The sequence below is a fragment of the Rhineura floridana genome, chromosome 4 (assembly GCF_030035675.1).
Source record: "Rhineura floridana isolate rRhiFlo1 chromosome 4, rRhiFlo1.hap2, whole genome shotgun sequence".
In the NCBI taxonomy this organism is placed as follows: Eukaryota; Metazoa; Chordata; class Lepidosauria; order Squamata; family Rhineuridae; genus Rhineura; species Rhineura floridana.
The window spans coordinates 50870272-50894982 of NC_084483.1; the positions used below are offsets into that span (position 1 = coordinate 50870272).

Below are 24711 nucleotides of genomic sequence, written 5' to 3' on the forward strand. Positions count from 1 at the left end.
TTGTAGAGCAGGAAAAGGTTCAGAATAGGGCAACCAAAATGATCAAGGGGGTGGAGTGACTCCCCTATGAGGAAAGGTTGCAGCATCTGAGGCTTTGTATTAAGGGTTTTGCTTAGGACCTTTCAGTTTAAGGCAAGTAAGAGGTGACATGAAATAAATGTATACAATTATGCATGGCATGGAGAAAGTAGATATAGAAAAGTTTTTCTCCCTTTCTCATAACACTAGACCCTATCATTTCCAAGTGCTGGTATACCTCACCAAGACAGGGGAAGTTGTTACGCCTGATGCCTTTCCAAAGCCACATTGCAATTATCAGTGTAACTAGTGAAGCCAAGAAGAAGTAACTGCCATACAGTGCTGAACTAACAATCACTACCCTTTTGCAACTAGCCACGGAAGGGTCATAGCTCAGTGGTAGAGCATCTGCTTTGCATGCAGAACATCTCAGGTTCAATCCCCACCATCTGTAGGTAGGACTGGGAAAGAATGCAGTCTGAAACCCTGGGAAACCACTGATACCAATGTACACCTAGATGGACCAATGGTTTGACTCAGTATAAGGTACCTTCCTATAATTCCATGTACAGATATTGACAGCCTGGCTTTTATACAACGTAAACCATTTAGGCCCCAAATATCTGACAGACTACCTCCTTCACTAGGCCTTCCCGGGTGTTAAGATCAGCAGAGGGGGCCCTCTTGGTAGTATCACCACCCTCAGAAGTTCGGGGGGGGGTGGCCCAGGAGAGGAAATTATCTGCGGCAGTCTCTAAATTGTGGAATTCCCTCCCTACAGAGGTGCATCTGTCACCTTCACTATATAGTTTTTGGTGAATACTAAAGGTGCACCTCTTTACCCTGGCCTTTGACACCTGAGATATGTGTTTTCAGGACCCACCAATTCCTGTGAGTGTAATTTGTTTTTAATGCTGAATTTTCAATTGTTGTAATAACGACTACAACATTTGTTATTGTTATTTGTTATTGATATTTTTTATTCTTGGAAGGCAGCTCTCCAGTGCCTCCTCTTTTCCATTTACCTACTCTGCTGGCCTAGGAAGTAGGCTGTAGGGTTCAACAGCTGCTTGTTGGTGGGAAGAGGATCCAGACTGAGCCTCTACCAGTTTTGGGGTTTCTAAATCTGACAGAAATTAAGGCCAACTGCACTCTATAAATGTTTTTAAATATATCATTGCAGTAAGAGTAGAAGGAAAACATACTGGCTTTCGAGTTGGTGTGACTTGAACAGAATGGTAGAATTCTGGTTGGACTCTGCTGCTTTTCTTGATCTTCCTTTTCTTAATCAATGTTTCTTGCTCACTCAGTTGATGTGCTTCTACCAGAGGCTGTGTTTCTTCAAGGCGAGGCACTACACGTCTTCTAATGTGGCGTGGACTTGGTCTAAAACCCTGTCAAGAAGAGAGGAAAAGATATTAATATGATGTATGATGGCTCTTGTACTCTTCTATGCCACAGAAATATTACACTAGTAGTTCTATCTGCATTTAAATATTAGAAAACTGTTGACAAGTAGTCTTATTAAACCCTTAATGTCCCCCCTTTTACACTGCTTCTTTTCCTATAAATGAAAAAGAATGTGAAAACCATGCATCATTTCATTTTGATGAAAGATAATAAGGAAATTCCCAATGGGAAAGAAAATGGTACCGCTCAAAGGCTGCTTTCCCTTCTGCTCAACCTTCCAGGGCCACATTCCATAGGTGGGCACACTAGAGGCAAAAGTGGGTGGAGCAACAAATATAAATTATGCCTTTGTACAGTGTGGCATAGAGGCTAAGGTGTTGGACTACGACCTGGGAGACCAGGGTACAAATCCCCACATAGCCATGAAGCTCACTGGGAGACCTTGGGCCAGTCACTGCCTCTCAGCCACATGAAAACCCTATTCATAGGGTCACCATAAGTCGGAATCGACTTGAAGGCAGTACATTTACATTTACAGTTAAGCAGGCTTGTTTCTACACACACACACACCTCTCTATCCTCTATCTAGGCAAACTAAAGGCATTATGAATGCTCAAGGTCACATTCCAGCTGGGCAAAAAGCCTCAGGAAGGTTGCAAAGCAGGGCCAATGTAGGGCATGAACCAGAAAGGAGGGAGGAAATCCCAAAATGCTGTGAGAAAATTTATTACTTAGGCAAGCCCAATGCATTTCGGCCTTTGGTATATTGGGCCTTCACCAGGGGCTACAAGGAAAATAATGCAGTACGTTAATACATAAAAAATGGACAATCATAAATCACACTAAAGAATACAGAATTAAAATATAATTATTTCATACATAAAAAACTAATCATTAAAAAAAATGCCTGTAAATAAAGAAAATTAAAGCTCTCTGTACAGATCTCTAATACCGTCTGCGTGCGTGCGTGCGTATGTGAAAAAATATGTTCAGGTCTTCCTTACTTTACCATTAAGGGATTACACAGTGACGATGAACACAGAGAAGACAAGGGATTGTCTGGAATTATTCTAAACTACAAGAGGGGAAGAAACTCCAATTCACCATTAAGCCCACAAGGCGCCACAGTTTTTTATTCTAGTATCCATACAATCTCTATCCTTAAAATTTTTATTATCTTCCATATTTAATTTTTTTAAGACCCGCAACCTGAAATCTGAAGAATGATTTAATTCTATGAAATGTTCAACCGAAGGGCCCCCCAATTTATTATTTCTGATACTGCTGAGATGCTCGCCTATGTGTTTCTTAACATTTCTAGAAGTTTTTCCCACATAATCTTCTATATGCGTGTCTGTGGGTTCATCTTTGGGTCCCCAGATAGTAGTACAACTCCCATCGGCTCCTGCCAGCATGGCCAGTGGTCAGGAATTATGGGGACTGTAGTCCAACAACATCTGGGGATTCAAAGATGGGGAAAGGCTGGATTAAAGAAATGTTGCTACTAAAGCTCTCTACACACAGCTTTAATTTTATGTAAGTATTTACAGACATTTTTTAATAATTAGTTATTTATGTATGAAATAATTATATTTTAATTCTGCATTCTTTGGTGTGATTTATGATTGCCCATCTTATGTATTAATGTAGTGTATTGTTTTCCATGTAGCAAAGGCCCAATATACGAGAGGCCAAAACATGTTGGGCTTGCCTAAGTAATAAATTTTCTCAAAGCATTTGGAGATTTTTTTTTCTCCTCCTTTTTTGTTCTTTGGATGCTGACTACTTTTTGTTTTTTCCACCAGGATGGGGCACAGCTTGGGGAGACGGGATGTAGTGTTGGGAGGGTCCCAGGGGCTAGATATAGAGGGTTGCAGGGCTGCATTAGGCCCTTGGGCCTGAGGGTTCCTAACCCCAGAGCGTGGAAAAGTTACTTTTTTGAACTACAACTCACATCAGCCCCAGTCAGCATGTCCACTGGATTGGGCTGATGGGAGTTGTAGTTCAAAAAAGTAACTTTTCCAAGCTCTGCCTAACCCTGAGATAGATCATCAGACTTAGATCAGGGAGGGGCAGGTTCAAATCCCCACAGCCATTAAGCTCACAGAAAGATCTTTGGGCAATTAATGTCTCTCAGTCTAAACTACTTCAGAGGGATGTTTTCAGGATAAAATGGGGAACAGACACACACTATGTATATCCATCTGAGTTCCTTGGAGGAAAGGGAGAATAAACAAAGCCAATAAATACATAAAAATAGCTATCCAATAGCATTGAAGACAACTGCCTATTAGTGGGTGTAATTCTGAACAATATGTAGTTTTTTAATGATACCAGACTCATGACTCAGCAAGCACAGCCTGTACACTTGTACAACTAAGAAGGTGCCCAGATTTCAGTGATCCGTAAATAAAGATATAACTCTTTAGCCTGCAATCCAATACAAACTTACCTGGGAGTAAGTCTCATTGAATCCAATGGAGCTTACTTCTGAGAAGCATGTATTGGGTTGCCCTGTCAGTGTGTTCTTTAATTGCAAGTCTGTGATCAAGCCTATTTCAGTCAGTTATTGTACAGTGCCTAGATATAAGCACTAAATAATAAATAACAACAATAATAATTAGCAGTAATATCTGTTGAGCTATTTCAAAGGCAGTTCACATTCTATTTTTTTAATACGTTTTGTCAGAATCTGGTCACAGAGTTCAGAAACAACTGGAAAGTGTGTTAAAATAATATAAAAGGGTAAACAATCTAGACAATTTTAAAAGCCTTTTTATGTCCCATTGTTGATAATGGAAGATATCTGTGGGCAAATGTTAAGCAGTTTGAAATCCCGTAAGATTCAGCATTGAAGAGGTATGCATGTATTTAATCTTCCATTTAAAGTCAATGTGCCTCCACAATGGTTTTGGCAGGATTGTGTCACTCATGATCCTTTTGAAATCAATAGGATTTAAAATGCTTTCAAACTTTACTAGAACATACCCATAACAGCAGCAGCTGCCTTTCATTTTCCCACAAGACCAGTTATGGATTCTCCCTTTCTGGATGAACATTTCTATATAGCAGAGATTTGTACTGTTTGAAAAGAGAAGGATGTGGGCAGAGAGGCAATATTGCCAAGTATAACAAAATCACAAAAATCTTTTTAAATTTTTTACATTAAAAAGTTATGTGCAAAATGACCATTACAAATTCAAATACCTAATTAGAAACACAGCAAACTAGGGTGTTCATAATAACAGATACTGAATATGCAGCCCAACCATTCGTTGAATAAAACATTTTGAGCACGCTTAAGTTACAGAAGAATCTGTAAGAAGTTAACAAGCTCTCAAAGTGCTCAGAGATACATGTCAAAGAGGGATTTAAGTGTATAGATAGATCTTAACAAATAATTTATCCTCCAAGTTTCTAGGTTAACTATTAACTATTTTCTTTTAAAAAACTAATGGATGCCTGGTAGAAAATAATTAGTAAAGTACTGTGCTTAAATAGAATGCTAAACTATATAGGTGTGGACTTCCCGTTTCTTAATGCCCACTCAACAAAAATATTACATAGGGCAAGATATATGTGGCTTTAAGAGTTCCTCTGCTCCTAATGCTGGCACTCCTCCTCCCTCCAAGTCATAACCTTCTACTTGTGGAGAGGATTATGATGTGCTACAAGGAAGATAGTCCTGGTCTTGAGTAGTACACAACAGGATGAAGCTACCACAGGGGACAGCACAACACAATTGTCTTTAGGCTACTTACAGTGCAATCCTGTACAAGTCTTCACAAACATAAGTCCCATTTAGTTTAATAGGGCTTGCTCCCAGCAAACTGGGTATAGATTTGCATTTGAAATGTTTATGTCCTGTCTCATTTATGAAGGGAATTGTCTGCCTGAATGGAATGACGGCCTCAGTTCTTAAATAATAACAAGCACACTGAATGACAATGATATGTTTGAGAAGGTTCATACTGCATCTAGGGCAAAGTTCTTCATTACAGAATTATAGAAAAGGCCTATAATAGCATCAGGAAAGCATAGGATCCTAGCACTAGTACAACAGGCTACTCATTGTTATCTAGTAGTCCCTGACTTGGGACAGCAGAAGCTATTAAAGCTAATATGCTAACACTCTTGATAAGTCTGTGAGTATATGCAAGATGCTTTGGGTGTGCATGGAGTAATTATCTAAGAAGAGGAGGCAGAGCTGCCATATTCTAAGAGCAATTGCACTAGCACTGTGTTCCTAAAATCATCACAACATTGTGTTAGTGATTTATAGCAGCAAGGATAATCTTGGGTTTGATACAAGCAAGCAGAGCACCAACATCTTCCAGTTACTCAACAGAGCATGCTCTTTTTATCAGCTATAGCCTAAGCAGTACCATAGTACTGGGTTGTAGGAGACACAGAATTAAGGCTGCAGTCCTAAACACCTGCCTGTCAGTCAGTTGCGTTAAATTCTGTGGGACTTATTTCTGTGTCAATCTGCTTACGGTTGTTTTGCAAAACTATTAATTTTATACTGAAGCTCCAACTACACAATCATTTACTTATTGTCTGTAATAAACACATTTTAAGTGATGTAGCAATCTGCAGGGTGTAGCCTTAGTGAACTAGCATGTATGTCAGATTCCCAGAAGCAAAACAGGAAAAACCACATAGAAGAGCTTGTGCACAGTGGTTGCTGTCCCCCAACTAAAGTGCTGATCCAGCCAATACATTTTGACTAGGAGCAATCGGCACAGGGATTGGAAAGCCGATATCCAGCATATAACTCTTCATCCAGCATGTGAATATTTGCATATCAACATGTCAGTCACTTGCAAAATCACTATTGTAGTTAGGAAAAGCAGATGTCTTGGAGCACCTTTATTGTCATTTATGCATGCACAGAGCTTTTTAAAAAAATATTTTTGACACTCCAACTACCAAAAAGACAAGTTGCTTTTTAAGCTGAACAGTAATTTGACTCTTGGGCATGAGGAAACAGCAAAAGGAAACTCTGACTGCCTGTAAGGAATTTTCTCTTGCACAACACAAACTACTTAAATGGCAGTGTGAGACAGCAAGACATACACAATGCTAGATTCAAGTAAATAAAATGCAGAACTTGAAATCATACAAGCACCCATAAAGGAGGAATTTTCCTGGAAGCAAGTTCTACATCTGAAAAATGCTGTGTTTGCGTTCTGATGAAAATTAAGTATTCTGATGCAAATCAATTTTGCAGATACTGGTGAAACTGAGAAATAAGAAATATTTTTTTAAAAAGAAAAGAAAAATCACATAAAATTGTGACAGGATCCTAAGAACCATGATACTAATTCTGGGATCCCTTGATCCCTCCTCAAAACGGCAGTTCAACTATTCTGCTCCCATGCTACATACCAAACTGCTTTGAACCTGAGGTGAGTGTCAAAACTAGTTTGCAATGTGGCACTTTGATTCAGCTATTCAAAAAAAAGTTTAAAAAATCACACTGAGCTCATGAAAGCCCCTGCCATGAGCCTAAGGCTTCAATCCTATGCACACTTACTGAGGAGTAAGCACCAGTGATTGTGAATCCGATAGGAACACCTATCTTTACGTTCCTGAAAAAAAACCTCTGTACATCTTAGAAGCAGCAACTATAACCAAAGATCAAACTAACATCAGCCTAAAAGTACATTTTGCATTTTTCTATTATTTTTAGGGTTCCATTTGCTATTTATATGAAAACAAAACTGACCTTTGTTCCTGGCTCAGCTCAGAAAAATGCTATATGCATGCTATCTTTGAGAATTTGAGTATGAGATCATCATAGTGCCAGATGCCAATATATTTCCATTATAACTATAAAGCCAGTAAATCCAACACAACCTTTTCTCTTTTTTTAGAAATATTGAGAGGGTTGCTTCTAATCAAATTGGGCTAAAACTGGAGACTTTACAGGCAGGTTGCAAGACTGGAAATGATTATGAATTTCCCTAGGTTTTTAGAACAAAAAAACAGAACATATCAATATTGCCTCATATTTTACAAGACAGAGCTCAATTCAGATGCCTGGAAGAATCTCAGGCTGTTAGACCTAAACTAATGTTCTCTTAAACACACAAGAATTTAAATTTGAAGATCATGCATTATTTGAGTCATTGACTTAAGCAAGATATTAGCCTAGGTGGGAAAAGGTTTAAAATTAAGACAGGGTCTTAAAAAGCTGCTAAGTACTTGCTAATAAGTTTAGAGTCAATATTCTAATTTCAACCCAAAGCTATTATGTTTTGTTACGGTTTTGAAACTGAGGAGTTCTGATGCAATCCTTTCAATGTATCTACACTATGTGCTGAGTCATATTACTCCAGTCTAGAAGATGTCTGCATTTTGAAAACAGGAGTGAGGTTTGGGTACAGCCAACTGGCTCCCCATGTCGTTGTAGTCATCCTGCATAAACTATGCAAGCATCCAGGCTATAAGGAGGTGCCTTATATTGAGTTAGATGACTTATCTATCTAACTAGCCCTGGCTGTATTGTGTGACTGACAGAAACTTTCCAATGTCAAGGAAAGTTTCCTATTATTTCAGATCCTGCACTCAAAGAGATTCCAGAAACTGAACATGCTATTCTACTGAGCTACAACCATCATACAACAAATGGTCATCACTCTTTATCAAGCATCCACATATGGAAATACGAGATAAAAAGGAGTCAAATCCCACTAGGTCTGATGCCACTTATGAGTGTTTATGTGTCAGCTCTTTAATTTTACTTTACTCATACCTTAGCAACATGTGGAAAACCCTCCCATGATTATCTATAGCTTAAATCTGATGAAAGACCAAGAGACTCACTCTTACCATTTTCATTACTATGTATAACATCAGCTGTTGTCAAAATGGTGTTTAGACAACCCAAGTTCAAATGCTCATTTACATACCTTAGGAACCATTCCAGGACATTGAATTTCAGTACCAGCGTTTGAACTCATATGTTTTTAAGCTTTATGGTTTTATTTATATCATTAATTTCATAAAGGGAATCCCCATTCCCCCACTGATCAGATTTAGCTTCATCCAGCAATCAAATTTTAAATTTGAACTGGATCACTGTCTTTACTGACATCCCTGCCCGTTTATTTCAAAAGATAAAAGTAACATTTGAACACTTTTAGCTCTGCAGAGTAAATGAAATAGTTCAAATGGTGCTGTTGTATTTATGCTGTTAAATTAATATAAGCTACATTTTAGCTGTAGGACTTTATCCTGACCTGTCTTTCTCTCAGAATCCACAGGCGATAGCATAGTACTCACCCTACTGACTATTGCGCCAATCGCTTTTCCCTCTCATTTCTACTCCTTTGCAGGAATAATCTCCACCAATCTAATGACAAATTATGTCAGGCGGGAAGTTTGACAACAGCAATTTCTTTAAAAATGGCTTAAGAGGTACACCTAAAGCAGGGGTAGACAACACAGTGACCTCCAGATGTTTTTGAACTTCAGCTCCCATCAGCCTCATCTAGCATGGTCATTGGTCAGAAATGGTGAGCACTGTAATCCAACATCTGGAGGGCATGTAGCCCTGGGACTAGGAAACACATAAACACTGTCCCATGAACAATATAGCATAGCCATGGCCCTCCAAGACAATGGGGGGCAATAGACCTAATCAGTTGTTTTCCTCACACATCTAACAATAGTGTGAGGGGGAGACCAGAACTGTGCTCTCTTGGCATCCTTGCTGGCTGCCTCACCCTGCCCCCACATCATCCATACATGGTTGTGGGGAGGTCTGAAGTAGATGATCTGCTATATGTGCATAGGCTCTCTATACAGTTTGTGTGATCAGGCTTGTAAATCACTTGAATAGCCTATGCACATACAGCAGGATTTTACCTCACACTTCCTCCTCCCTTCAAAAAAACATATGGATGGGCAGGCAGGCAGGACATAATGGCGGGGTCAGAGCCAATGAGCACAGCCCCATTCTCCTCTTCATGCAAGTATAGTCATGCAAACATTTAATGGCAGAGGAGGGTAAAGGATTTCAATACTTTGATTGTGCTCCCCCCAATTCAGAGCCATTGGCGCTACATTTCATCCCCATGAAATATGTTGTTGGATGATGAGCACTTTGCTGGATGAGGCACTGCCCTTCACTGCTTTAAAAACAAAAATTAAGTCATGAGAAATATATGCTCCAATTATAGACAGCAGAAGTGCACAACTTTGAAAGAAACTAAATGTTACTAAAAGGTGATTGGGGGAGGGGAAGAGTCACAAATGCTGAGACACTGTTGTGAGGGGAAATGTTGCCTTGCAGGAAACAGACAACATTTAACAACATAAAAGAGCAGGCTAGATCAAGCTAATGACCTATTTAGTGCAGCATTCTTTTCTCACAGTGGCCAACCAGACCCCTGTGGGAAGCCCGAAAGAAGGACCTGACCACAACTGCATTCTCCCCACTTGTGATTCTCAGCAGCTGGGATTCAGAGACATTCCCATAACAATTTTATTTTGCCTGTTCTAAGGCATAGGTTCAACTCATTTCAAATGTGTTGGATGAGAGCTTTGTGGGTACCATGGACCATGAAAAAGACAAATAACTGGGTGTTACAACAAATTAAACCAGAACTATCATTAGAAGCTAAAATGATGAAACTGAGGATATCATACTTTGGACACATAATGAGAAGACATGATTCACTAGAAAAGACAATAATGCTGGGGAAAACAGAAGGGAGTAGGAAAAGAGGAAGGCCAAACAAGAGATGGATTGATTCCATAAAGGAAGCCACAGACCTGAACTTACAAGATCTGAACAGGGTGGTTTATAACAGATGCTCTTGGAGGTTGCTGATTCATAGGGTCGCCATAAGTCCTAATTGACTTGAAGGCACATCACACACACACACACAAGGCATAGGTGGGCAACCTGGAGCCACAGCCTCATTTTATGTACCCTTCCTCCAATGCCTCTGGAAGCTGCCCCATTCTTCCATCCCATCAGAGTTCCTTCCTTCCTGTTTTCTTTCCTCCTTATTTTTCTTGGCATTTTAAATTGTTCTCCCCCCTTCTTCTTTCTATGTAGTTTCAGAAAAATTGGAAGGGGTAGTATTTTATTTTTCTTTCCTGGTTGTGTGACTTGTGACAAAAAAAGAAGTTATTTGCCTTCATCCACCCCAGCTGTCTGAGAACAAATTGGTAGGCTTTGGCAATATATACATTTGTGTATGCTTGAGCACATAGCCCAGGGAAGTCACAAAGCAATTACTTTCTCTTGTTTCAAGAATAGTAGCTGTACTGGTCTATTGTACACACCAAAAATCCTCTGTCCTCATCAAACCTAGTAGAGCTTACTTCAGAGTAGGTCTGTGTAGGAGTGGGAATTCTAAGCTGAGGTAGCCATGGTGAAAACTGAAGCATGGTGCTGTTTAGTCTGAATTAGTTAAACCAGCATGCTGTTGTCTCAGTCTGTGCCTATTGCTGGCATACGCCCACCCAACCCCAACGCATTATCCCCAAGGGAATGCAACCCTCCACAAAAGAAGGCTCCCTGCCACTGTACTAAGGACTATATGAGCGCTGCTCCCTTTGCGTGGTGCACTGGACCTAGCCTGTAAGGTAATAATTATATACTGAACATATAAATTAAATGTTTTATGTTCACAGAATAGCATGGCTATGGAGTGGGAAATTGAGAACTATCTCATAGTTGCCTATGGGATTCACACAGACACAAAGTCTAGCTTTTCTGTACAGTAGGGCCCCACTTATACGGCAGGTTAGGTTCCAGACCCCCGCCGAAAACTGAAAACTGCCGAAAAGCGGATCAGCTGTAGTGCGGGGGTCTGGAACCTAACCTGATGATCGTGCCAGAGGAGGAGAAGATCAGCTGTAGCGCACTATAGCTGATCTTCCCCTCTTCTGGCGAGATCAGCTGGAGAGCGGGGAGCTCCATCCCCCCCTCCAGCTGATCACCCTGCTGGTGCCGTATTAGCGGAACACCGAGAAGCAGGGCACCAAGAAGCAGGGCCCTACTGTACTGTATGTCACAGTGTGGAACATTCCAAAATGGGGGTCAAAAATATTTCAACAAAATATTATCATCTTATGGTACTACTGGTTGACTGAAGTAAGTTGTTATTACTGCCAAACAAGAAAACACTGTTTGAATGTATTTATTTATTTAGACATTTATACCTTGCCTTTCTGTGATAACACTCAAGGTGGTAGCTTACAAGTAAAAATTATAGATCATTACAAAATTTCCAAAAACAGTATAAGCAACAGCAGTCTAAACATGTATCATCAGATGCTCTGACTGAGAGAAAAAATGCCTATCAGAACAGAACAATCTTAAGAAACCTTTTAAAAACTGGCAAACAGGCAAAGATGAATCACTCTGGGGAGGCTATTGCACAGATTAAGATTCATTAAACTTTTAGATATTTTCTTCTGTAACACTAATGCAACAAACAGGCCTTCTACAATGAAACGCGTGTTTGTTCTTTTCTTTACCAAGTTAACAGGAGGAAGGAAAACCAAAATGCTAGAAAAATAAGTATTTATTTGTAATCCAAGCCCAATGCGTTTCAGCCTTTGTATATTTAGGCCTTCATCAGGGGCTGTAGATAAAAAGGCAGGGACAAATTTACCCCTGCCTTTTTATCTACAGCCCCTGATGAAGGCCTAAATATACAAAGGCTGAAATGCGTTGGGCTTGGATTACAAATAAATACTTATTTTTCTAACATTTTGGTTTTCCTTCCTCCTATTCCCTCGGTTTTACATGCTAGCCACTTTCTGTTGTGGCTTTTCTTTACCTGACATTTATCCATGAAATAAAGGCTATATTGTTTGCAATGGAACCACACTGGAAGAGAATGATCCATTCAAAACCTAGTATAAGCATGGCTTCAGGTGTTTGATCAGGGTTCTTCGAAGGGAAGAAGAATGTCACACAGGCATCATTGAGCTCCCAAAAAAGCAGACCCTACTGTGTATGTGTCTATTGTGCCAAAACACAAGGGAAAATGAAAACACTTTGAATCCAAATTCAATGAAACTCAAGTCACTCAAATTAGTAGCGCTCTTCAACTCCCTGTAGCACATGCACATCTGTTTCACCTTATGTATCTTTCCTGGCTTTTTAGAAAGAATTGGTTATTCCCAGACTAAACGTCTGGTTCCAATATAAAACACGAGGGAGGGAGGGAGGGAGAGAGAGAGACTGCAAAACAACTCTCTTTGGTTAAACTCCATTGATAGGAGGGGAAAGTCAGTACAAGTGCTAAGAACAGAAAATACCTAAAAAAAACACATTTGTTTTGATCGAGCCCTAGACACTTTGCTGCCTGGGGACAACACACACACACACACTTCTATATACAAAAGGAGATTAGACTGGTAGTTGAGTATTACTTCAGCACTGCTGACATAATGTTCACCTGAGGACAGCAGGCTAGTTTACCGGGTACAGGACAGACTGTGTGGAAGACATATCCCTGTCCTTGAACGGAAGGGAATATTGTCCTCCAGCATCTGCCACCTGAGCTGGTTGTCTCATTTTGCCTAATGGGCAGCCCTGGTTCTGATAGCATGCTAGACTGCACTGAATATATGCAGAATATATCTCAGAAGGTCTGAGATAATACTAGCAATAGGATAGCTGTCACTTTAAAAAAAACAGACAGCAGGGCCAGATTTAGCAGCAAATGACCCAGGTGATTCAACAATCCACTCAACAGCTGAAACCAATTCAGTTCAACTTCACTTGAAGAGCTGGCAACATTGGCCTACATGGCCACTGTTGAATTTGCACTTTAAAAAAAAGTAGGGGAAATTACATCATTGACCATTCAATAAATGGTGTGAGGGTGAGTATTCCTGATGAGCTCTATCTGTCCAAATGTATCATCTTACACAACAAAGATAATTCATGCATCCCAATTACGCATAAAAGTTATGAAATGGGCTACAAATGCAATAAAAAAATAAAGTATTCAAAAGCTGAATTAATGGAAAGGGGATGCTGAAAAGACTTCTCACTCAGAGTGCTATTTGGTGTAAGGCTGACCCTTATTTTATTTATTTAATTGAATACCACTTAATTGTAAAAATCTCTAAGCAGTTTACATAAAATATTGGCAGCAAACACCTTTTCATTTGTCTGCATTTCTAACACTGAAATTAAATATGTCCCCACACCCCAACATTTGGTCACAGTGTGCTTTTAGCATCTTTTCTAATAGGGCATATGTACAACTTGAACTGTCAGTGTAGCCAAGTAACATTAACCTTGATATCTCTGTCAGGGTCCCCAAAAGCAGTGCCATTGCAAAAACCTTCCCACATCAGTAGTGATAACCTATGGAGGGACAAGTAGAGGTTGAAGGTAAGAAACCCTCTTCATCTCCTGCTCACAATGCGATGGCAGTACTGCTACAAAGTGGATGCTTCCATTAGTTCAGCCTGGATAGGCCTGAGGAACTTGACTGCTTCATACCAATGAAGGGAGATCTGCTGCTGCCCAGCAAAGAGGGGATAGGCCACATTCCTGCCTATGTTCCTCCCTGGTCTAACAACAGTAGCTTCAGTGAGAGGCTAAAGGTGCCCCAGCCTCCTTGCTTTCTGCAACCTTGCTGTAGGAATAGGATTTACTCTCGTGGAAGGGACATACAGCTTTTCCTGATGAAGAGCAGGTTGGGTACTTTCCTCATTATGTGGATGGCATATAGCAGGGGTGTGGGGAAACTTATGGCCCTCTAGATGTTGCTGGACTACAGACTCCCTTAGTTCCTGACTGTTGGCCATGCTGGCTGGAGCTGCTGATGCGAATTGGAGGACAACATCTGGAAAACCACAAGTTCCCTACTGCTGGCATATGATTTGCCCAATGAATGGCAAACTGGAGAACATCCTTATGACCAGACCTACTGTATGGGATGAGCAGCATGAGTATAAATGGTGCGGACAGTTGTGTATGCAGTAGGGATAGATATGCATCCACAGGAGACTCTCCAAAAGTCCGTCCCTACCCATCATAAAGAAGGAAAGTTCATTAGTTATAAATAGTACATAACCGCAGAACTTGGATGCTAAACAACTTTTCAAAACCAACGAGTTCCTTTTATGACGGTAGCAGTATTTGCAATAGACAAAGGCTAAAATCCTAAAAAAAACCTGATTTCAAAACAGTGACAGAGAAGTCCCACCGAAACCCATAGGTTTTCCCAAAGTATGTGGCCTATGAATATCAAACAAGACAAATTACAGCCAAATGACATTTGATGAATATATGGTGGTTAACAGAATATTTGTAATCATAAAGAGCAATTAGACAGTGTATGTTTATTGAAAATCAATACCAATTTTCAGCTAACAGACTTCTCTGCTTTTGACATTCTCACCCAAACAGTTAATTCTATGATGTAGATATACTGTATAGTCTGCCTCCTGTAAAAGTGTGTCTCTGTTCCTTAAACAAATACAATTCCAAAAAATAAAATTCTATTGCATTTCCTAAAAGTGCATCCCACTGAAATCAATGGTACACTATTAATTTCACTGTTGCTTGTGAGTTGCAGATCTAGCCTCTGTCAAAGAGTTAAAGAACCACAAAACAGGAGGTTCACCAGAGGACAATGCTCAGCCCTATATCTTTCCACTTGATGCCTCCTCCTTTTAGATCTGTAATCTGTTATTATATACAGTAGGGCCCCGCTTTACGGCACTTTGCTAATGCGGCGGTCTCAATTAGACACAATTAAACTAAAACCCCACTCATATGGCGCTTGTTCCACTTTTACAGTGGTTTTCGGGCATCACACGCCATTCTATTCAATGAGTTCCACTTTTCAGCAGTTTTCGCTTTTCGGCAGGGGTCTGGAATGTAACCCGCCGTATGGGTGGGGCCCTACTGTATAGGCTATCCATAGGAGACCACTTTAATTCAGATTACGATGAAGGAAGGCCTAACGTAGACTGTCTCCTTTAGAATTGATGTCAGTAGGATATATTACATTGGTATTTCTAATGCACCCAATTTAAAGAGCTGACAAGGACACATATTACATCATCTAATTTCTAAGCAATCAAAATAAATTCTATACCTTGCAGGGGGATTTGTGAGAGGGAAAGAGAATGTTTTACAAAGAAAGGGGAATTTAATGCTGCTAGGAGGAATCCAGTGTAGGGTACCTTTCTCTATGTCAGGTATAAAATGTAAATGTACTGCCTTCAAGTCGATTCCGACTTATGGCGACCCTATGAACAGGGTTTTCATGGTAAGCAATATTCAGAGGAGGTTTACCTAATCTTTTTTTCGCCTGAGGGTTGCATGTAAGGTTCATAAGACCTCTGAGGCTTGCATGCCAATGGTGATTGAGGCCAAAGTGGCCACTGAGCACACACTCACATGCACCCACCACACTCACCATATACACATTCACCAAACATAATGCACAGTCATTACAGATGCAGACATGCAGCATACACTTTCACATACACACATGCCAGTAACACAGCACTGTGTTTGGTGAGGAGGTGTAAATCTCTCCACCAAGTGTACTCTCTGTCACACACACATGCAGGTGACACCACACTCATCCTTATCACAGTTCTGGACTGACAGCAAAGGTTCAACCCAGTGCTGTAGTAGGGTGATTTTCCCACTGCAGAGCTGGGCTTGCTGGAGAAGTTTAAAACCTCACCTCTTAGCCCAGCCCTGTGATGGATAGGAAGATGGGAGCTGGCAGGCCATTGCAAATGCCTTTGCAGCCCTGATTTGGGCCAGGGGTTTACCATCCTTGTTCTGTGTAAACCAACCAGGACCCTCATGTTTGCATAGCAGAAGGCAGAAATGTGAACCTGGTTTAAGTCAGTGGAGAAATGTTTCTTATATTAGGTTCTAGTTCATCAAAAATATGGTGTAATGCCACATATGACATTACAGTCAATAAGAGAGCTCCTCTAGCCAAAGGTCAGCTGAGAGGCTTCAACAAGCAGTGTAAGGGTCACTTCACTGGAGGCAATGGACATATGTTGGTGGGATGATGCTTACACTGTCAGAAATCCCTTGGGCCACCTGCAGAAAGCTCTACTGCCATAGGTGTTCCGCTTGTGGAACTGCTAGGAAAAGGAACAGGAACAGGGCATGTCAGGGACATGCTGGAAGCCGGTGCAGAGATGCCATATCTTAAGCCCCTTCATTTCCCCAACATGCTCCAGGAAGCCAATCTATTCTACTTCAGCCCTGCGGCTGGCAAAGTTCATCCCCTCCTGTTGACTATAATGAGAGAGATGAAGACAAAGATTCCCACCTCCACCTCCATCTCCCACCTTGCCTGGAGCAATATAGCAGGCCAATGGCTTCGGTGATGGTTCCAAGAACATATCTTCCACCCACCATCCACCCTTGAAAATGAATTGTTCTGCCCATCTGGGTTTGCCACTAAATGTATTCTCAAAAAGGAATTACAGCCAATCCTGGCTCTCTAATGCGTGTAGTTCTATGATGCACCTGCTTGTCTTATTCATGCTCACATTGTAGATGAGTAACTTTAAAAATCTTAGTTGAACTTGTCAGAACATAATGTTTGAAGGAGCCTATCAAATGCTTGGCTTCACAGGTCTTGTAAAAAAAAGGCATTATCAGAGTCCTGTTCTCTACATATTCCTTTCTCATTCACTTTTAGAGCATTGTATGCAGTTCAAATGTGATCTCACCTGTGGAGCCAAGCATTTAACTGCTATATGGCAAGCAGAAATTCAGCAGATGAAGCTTTTCACACTGCTGGTATATACATGTCAGAAAAAGCTTCACTTCCTGACTATCTGTTTTCATGTGTATATCAACAGCATAGAAGCCATGACAGAAATGCAACAACCACATTGGCAACCTTTGTTAAACAAGTACCTGCAACAAAATAGCCATGCCCTCACCTAGGATACTCAATTCCACCACCAACCCTTTTTCCCCAGTTTTTAAAGGGCATGGCTTCCTCTGAGGAATCCTGGAAAGTGTAGTTTGTTACGGGTGCTGGAAATTGTATTCCTGAGAGGGATAAACTACAGTTCCTAGCATTCTTTGGGCGAAGTTGTGTGCTTTAAATGTACGGGATGGTATTCAACTAAATAAGTGTGTCAGTGCAAGAATTAGTGCTAGCGCAAAGGGACTTGCCCATTTCCTCCCCCTATGTGTGCCCTGCCTTGTCCCCAAATATGCTTCAGAGGACTGGGGTAACCCCCAGACCAGATTTAGGTGGGAGGAAATGGGGGTAAAGTCCTGTTGCTTAGCAGCACATTGAATAACAATCCATGGTGTGTACACAGCCTATATGTACTCTAATTCTGCTAAAGGAAGCAAGTTAACAGCTACCATATCAGTTTAGTTTAGCTCACACGACATTGCCCAGCCTGTACTTTTAGCATAATATTTTTTCAGTTTTACCTCAGATTACTGCTAAATGTACCTCAGATTACTGCTCAATGTGGTAGATGAACATCAACAGTGTACCAATTTTTCTATTATTTTGAGCACAAACAATATGAAGAGACACAAACAATATGAAATTCAGAGGAATTCGAATGGACTGTTAACAGTACATTGCTTCTTTTTTTAAAGACTGACAACACCTGGGTGTATTTAAATACATAAACTGCAAGAGTTTCATTTACTGACTACTAAAAGAATGTTTGAATTATGGAGGGATTGCTATTATAACAATTAAAAACCTAAACATTTCCAAAGCCCAAACTTTATAGGCAGCAAAATAACCCCATTTCATTTTTTCCAGAAATGCAGGTTTGGCTACTCCTAACATTGTCAGACATGACTGACACTTTAATGGTAGCCAGTGGTAGAAACATCAAAAAGACAACATATCTACAAAATTAAAGTAGATGATTTTTAAAACAGGCTTTTGACAACCTTGGTAACATCTGAATGTGGGACACATTTTTGAATGCTCTATGTGAAAAACTCCCTGCAAGTAGAAAACTAATGCAACAGAAAGAGGGGCTAGGCTAGAACATCTTTCCCTAACATGCTACTTTTTTACTTCCAGGGAGTTTTTCACATAGGGGAGCATTCAAATGTCATGCTCCCTCACCTGTAGCCTCAAGTGGTTCAGTCCAATATACTATCTCTGTATTCTACCACCTCATTCTGCTAAATGTATATACCACCTAGCACAAGGATAGCTGACTGAAGCCCAAGGGTTACATTCATGCTTTATCAATCCTCTGGGAACTCCATGCTAGTGGTGGGTGTGACTAAAAGTGGGTGTAGCACACAGCCACAGAACACATCAACAAACTTCTGTGTCTACCGTATTTCCTCCCTCCCATTGCCACCATTGCCAAAATCACTGGGGTTTGGGGGGGGCAGAAAAATTTGCTTGGAGGCCACACAGCATCTTATTATTCAACAGCAGGCAGCCCTTGCCAACTTACAGCTAAAGAGAAAGCAAATATTCAGCATTCCGTAAGTAAAAGTTGTTGAGGTTAAGGTAACCCGTTGGGGAGATATTACTCCACGCTTCTTCAGTGCCCATTAATGCACCAAGGCCAAAGTATCCGTGACATAATGCATCAATGGAGTGTTGATTCAAGATTGTTTCCCCATCAGTAATGCTCTGCTTTCACTTGATTTGACTGTGAGGATGTCAGGGTCACAAGGTGTGATGGGGAACCATTTCGAAGCAGGAACAGTGTAGAATGTTTTTTTTTCCACAGTGGCTGAATGAACAGGATATCAACAATCAATGCAGCATCCAAAGAAGATTAATGCAATTGTGTATTAATTCTATTCTGTAGATTATTTTCGACAACTTTGCATGCCACAATGCACAGTATATGGCAATGTCATTTTTCCAGTAAGAGTAGCACTGTGCCACACGAAGGAGACACCTACAAATTGGAAGAGAATGTGTTGGTATCAAAAGGAACAACACTATGGAGACGGTATGGTGAAGTGGTCAGAGTACTGGATGTGACCCAAGTTCAAATCCTCTCTTAACTGTGAAGTCATTGGGTGACCTTGAGCTAGTTACTAACTCTACCCTAACCCATCTCACAACAGTTGTTGAGAGATAAAATAGGGGCAGCCTTAGCTATTCTGCAACATCAGTTCTCAAACAGCTGTCTATGTGAATGTTATTTCTATCGCCTGCTAAGTCCTTACCATTTAAAAGAAACAAAGCGTGCCCAGCTTTGTTTTGTATTTGCCACCCTTATCCAGACAGTCATGCAGAAGATAACTGCTGCATTTATAAGTAGGGTACAGTGGCTGTGCTGGAGAGATAAAACACCACAGAGGCACAATTAGTGGGGGAAAGTATCTGTCTGCTGTCAGTTTCAGTCAGTTTCTATAACAGGAAAGCTATTTAGTTAGCACACAGTCATTACTTTGTGCTCCCCTTCAACTCACAGATCCTTAAAACATCCGTGTTACTTTTCTCTATGTGGCCCTTAAACCATGTGCACAGTTCCTAGGACACCGAATGTAAACTGTCCTGGCTGCAGTTGCCAGATGTAGCAGCCAGCTTTTGTTCCCAGAAGATACATTACGCACATATCACTGCATACATGTTTGCGGAGCTATAAAAAGGGGATTTTCCAGTTTGCTTCAATTAGGGGTAAGAAGCCCTGTTCTCTGTGCAACTGTGTGCATGTTCCCATCAACTGCTTATCAGGTGATCTGATTGGTCTTCTATCCATTATGTGTGTTCCTTGTGTTTTAAGGGAGGCTGCTCAGGATAGGTTTCTCATGTTAAGTTTCTTATTAAGGAAGACTCTATATCCATCTATACATATTTCTCTCTCAAATATTTATACACTTCTATTTATCAATCTATCTTTATGCCCATCTCTCTTTTTATCTGTTTCTCCATTTCTATCTACCTCTTTATTGCTCGCTTGCTGGCCATTTGCAATCAGATCTACCGTAACTTAATGTGCAATTAGTGAAACAACTATTCTTGTATCGGGGCAGGGAAGAAAAATACAAGATTGCAGTCTTAGCTTTTCTGCGGCATTATCAACAGTTGTCAATGTGAATGTTATTTCTGTTGCCTTAATCCTTATTATCGGGTTGGGGAACCCATAGCCCTTCAGATATTGCTGGACTACATTGGACCACTGGCCAAGAAGGCTGGAGCTGATGGACATGGAGAGTCCAGTGACCTCTCTAGGGTCACAGATTCCCCATCCCTGCCTTGTTAGTGGATCTACACTGGCTACCAGTTGTTTACCGGGCCCAATTCAAGGTGCTGGTGTTGACCTTTAAAGCCCTATACGATTTCAGCCCAGTTTATATGAAGGAGCGCCTCCAGCATCACCAATCATGCCGCCTGACAAGATCAGCCACACAAGACCTTCTCTCGGTCCCACCAGTTAAAACAGCTAGACTGGTGCGGACCAGAGAGAGGGCATTTTCGATTGTGGCCCCCACCCTCTGGAATTCCCTTCCTTTCGATCTTCGCCATGCCCCATCCTTGATAGATTTCCGCCGAGCCTTGAAGACCTGGCTGTTCAGGCAGGCCTACGGGAGCTTTGGGGTGGGTTAGCTTTTAATGTTGTTGATTAAATATAAGAGTGGTGGTTGCTTTTATTATTAAGTGTGTTGTATTGGTTTTATATTGTATTTTATCCTGTTGGTGTACGTCGCCTAGAGTGGCCGTTAATTCGGCCAGATAGGCGACTCAAAAATAAAATTTTATTATTATTATTTATTATTGTATCTTGATAGCTATTTGCACAGCACAGCTGGCTGAAATCATGTCCATCATAAGAGGCAACTTTTATGTGGAATGGAGGAAACAGTAATTTTTGATATTACATGTGTATCAATTCCTAACTATAGTTGCTTTTATTCATATTAATGTGGAAAAGCTTCATTTTAATCTTTGGCTATATATTTTTCCTAGACCTTCTTCCCTAAACCTTCAGTGCTTAATGGAATGCAGTTCTAATAGCCTAAGGCAGAAATGTGCCCAAATACAATTGGTTCAATCCACTGGAAACTGACAAATTGTCCTTTGAATAGACAGAAGCTTGCATTTCTCTCTCTCTCTCTCTCTCTCTCTCTCTCTCTCATGCACTTTCCCTGAATCAGACACAGAACTATAATTCAGCTTAAACGCTTTGCTGAGTTTTCTTTTCATCTGAGTTGTTCGTATACTCAGCAACTTATAAATAACCCTGGGATTCTTCTACTGAATGATAGCACAAGACTTCCAAGGCTATTCATTATTATTCTATAGTGGCAACAAGAATGATATTTTTAGCTGGTTGTCCTGTTAAGCAGAAAGTGGGTTGACTGTGATAATGGGTCACACACAGAAGATGGCTTTGCCAATTTTTTATATGAAGCAGGAAGGAAATGGTTGTCAGAAATGAAGGGTCGGGGAAGAATATACTGAACTATGCCAGGACTGGGGAGGACAGCTGTAAGAGAACTAGAAAAGGTCCTCAAATGCAAAGATGTATCACTGAACACTAATGTCAGGATCATTCAGACCATGGTATTTACGATCTCTATGTATGGATGTGAAAGTTGGACAGTGAAAAAAGTGGATAAGAGAAAAATCAACACATTTGAAATGTAGTGTTGGAGGAGAGCTTTGCGGATACCATGGACTACGAAAAAGACAAATAATTGGGTGTTACAACAAATTAAACCAGAACTATCACTAGAAGCTAAAATGATGAAACTGAGGTTATCATATTTTGGACACATAATGAGAAGACATGATTCATTAGAAAATATAATAATGCTAGGAAAAACAGCAGGGAGCAGAAACAGAGGAAGGCCAAAGAAGAGATGGATTGATTCCATAAAGGAAGCCACAGACCTGAACTTACAAGATCTGAACAGGGTGGTTCATGACAGATGCTATTGGAGGTCGCTGATTCATAGGGTTGCCATAAGTCGTAGTCGACTTGGAGGCACATAACAACAACATGTATAAGCATCTTATCTATATGACAGCTGAATACATGGATGTCATCTCCTGCAGTGACAGTAACTATTCAACAGGCTAAGCAGCAGATGTAAAGTCTGTGAAATGCAAATATTATCGAAGTCCAGAACTAATATGTACTGTAATCTCCCCACAACTAGGATAACAAATAAAAATTTGATCCTGTTACACAGGGAGTAAAATCCTGTCACTACCAATTCTGCTAAATCAAAGAGCCCATCCATGCCTAACTGCAAAATCCACGTTTTACATATTCGGTTGGTGGCCTCAAGATCCATACACATCCTGTTTACTGTGAAAACCCGATTATCAAGCATCCATACGTGTGGGCTTTTTTTTCTATATTGCTGTAGCATTGGCCACTCCCCTAATTCCCCCCCTTTTCAGTGATTGGTCCATAACAGTCGTTTGCTTTTTGTGCACTTTTTTGGAAGAGCACAGAAACGTATATCTTTTTTTATTCCCTCACATGCAAAGGTTTGTGGATGTGCTGTTAGGTGGGAAGGAGACAAGGGACTTGGCATATAATGGAGGAATGCCCATGGACTGCCTATTGCAGGAAACTCCGTGGCATTGCATCTGAGCGCACGGATGTTAATGTGATTGACATCAGTTTAAGAAAGCATATCAGTTTTTCGGTGGTATTTCTAATGCAGATCTGTGAATGCGAAAATCTGCACTAGCTTGCAACAGCATATGGACAATGGTGAATTCATGAAGGCATGAAGCAATAACACTGCAGATTATACAGTTGCATGGACAGGCCCCAGAACACCCTTACATGATAGCTGTACCAGGTCAATTGCCATCAGAACCTCTCCTCTTGGGCATGTCTATGTGGCACAAAATGTTTTAGGCTACAACTCTAAACATGCTTACTGACCTAGGTAGATCATACTGTGTAGGTCACAATAAAAATGAGTGGAAGGTTATTAATGAACCAATTCGCATTTAGACTGCAATCCTAAATACACTTACTAGAAAAAAAGCCCCACTGAAGACAATAGGACATATATGCATAGAACTGTGCAGTCAATAGCAAAAAAAGTAAAAGGCTGCTTTTGTGGGGGAGGCACCAGCTAGGGTGAAAATACAGGAAGTGTTAGAGAAGGACCAGCAAGACAAGAGACTTGGGAAGCTAGATGAAAACCACAGAGCCAGGAAGGCAAAAGGAAGTTGGGGAACCGAAAAATCATCATCATCATCATCATCATTGAGACTTGTTAGTCACTTGTTACCAAAAGGTCTCCAAGTAATTTACAACATTGAAGACCTAATTATAAATATGCTATACCATAAAAACAAAAGCACCCCATAACAGCCACAGGACGCTTGGCAGCACACTAATAACAAAAGAACATCATCACAGTCTATTAAAAGCCTGGGGAAAACAAAACAGAATAAACAAAAGCTCACAAAGACCCTAAAGGCTTGTATACGGTTGGTAGAAAAGGCTGAGGGCCAGTCATTTGTTTGTTAAGTTTGACTTTCATATATGGCTGTAGATTTCTAGTAAAAAAAAAAAAAAACATGAAGCCCAGTTGTAGGCATCTCTGCTTGGAAGTAAGTTCCACGGAGTTCAACAGGGCTTACTCCCACATCGGTGGCCACAGGATCACAGCCACACAGTATAGGCTTGTAATAGTGGAGGCCAGCATTTGGACAAAACGTTTGCAGATTATAACATTATCTATATGCAAAAGTTCTGTTCCCAAACATTGGCCACCACCAAGCATTTGCAATTATTTCTAAATAAAAAGTGTTTTCTTATGTTGATGCCAATAGTTGGAAAACTAAGAGAAATACTGTTAGGGAAAAAATTATTGTATTTATTTCTGTGTATAGAATGTGGGTATAGATAATACACATGTATATAAAATCATTTGTAGAGCACACACCAACTTCTTTTAAGAGCTAGGAACACATTTTACTACCAAAATATATTCTTATAATCACATGGAATCTTCAAAGGATTTCCTAAAACCATGAATCAAATAAGGTGAAGTACAGTGCAATCCGATGCATTACTACTCAGAAGTCCCATTTTGTTCAACGGGGCTTACTCACATGTATGTGTGTATAGGATTGGGGCCATAATTTTGGCACAACTGTTTGGTGCTGTTTTGGCACAACAAGATTTAAGAAACAAAGCAGCGCCTCTCCTCTTCCTTAGAATAATAAATCCCATTAAAATTTATTGGCAGTTTTGCATGTGAAAGAGAGGTAGAGATCACACCCAAAGCTTCCTTCTGTGGCTCCATCTGAGATTATTAAAAAGCCTGTTTTGCACATCATCTTCACCCCGCATGTGCAC

At 40.5% G+C, this 24711-nt stretch overlaps 1 protein-coding gene and 1 long non-coding RNA gene across 20 annotated transcripts in view; one reads left to right on the forward strand and one right to left on the reverse strand.

Moving 5' to 3' along the window:
• Positions 1-24711, reverse strand: part of DST (dystonin) — a 467794-nt gene that overhangs the window by 436647 nt on the left and 6436 nt on the right. For all 19 annotated transcript variants that reach the window (XM_061623014.1, XM_061623016.1, XM_061623029.1 and 16 more), the window contains exon 3: positions 1224-1412. In XM_061623014.1, the coding sequence (XP_061478998.1) occupies positions 1224-1412 (189 nt within the window). The remainder of the gene's footprint in view (positions 1-1223; positions 1413-24711) is intronic.
• The window catches only part of LOC133383066 (uncharacterized), a 61366-nt gene that overhangs the window by 24666 nt on the left and 11989 nt on the right, over positions 1-24711 (forward strand). The window lies entirely within an intron of this gene.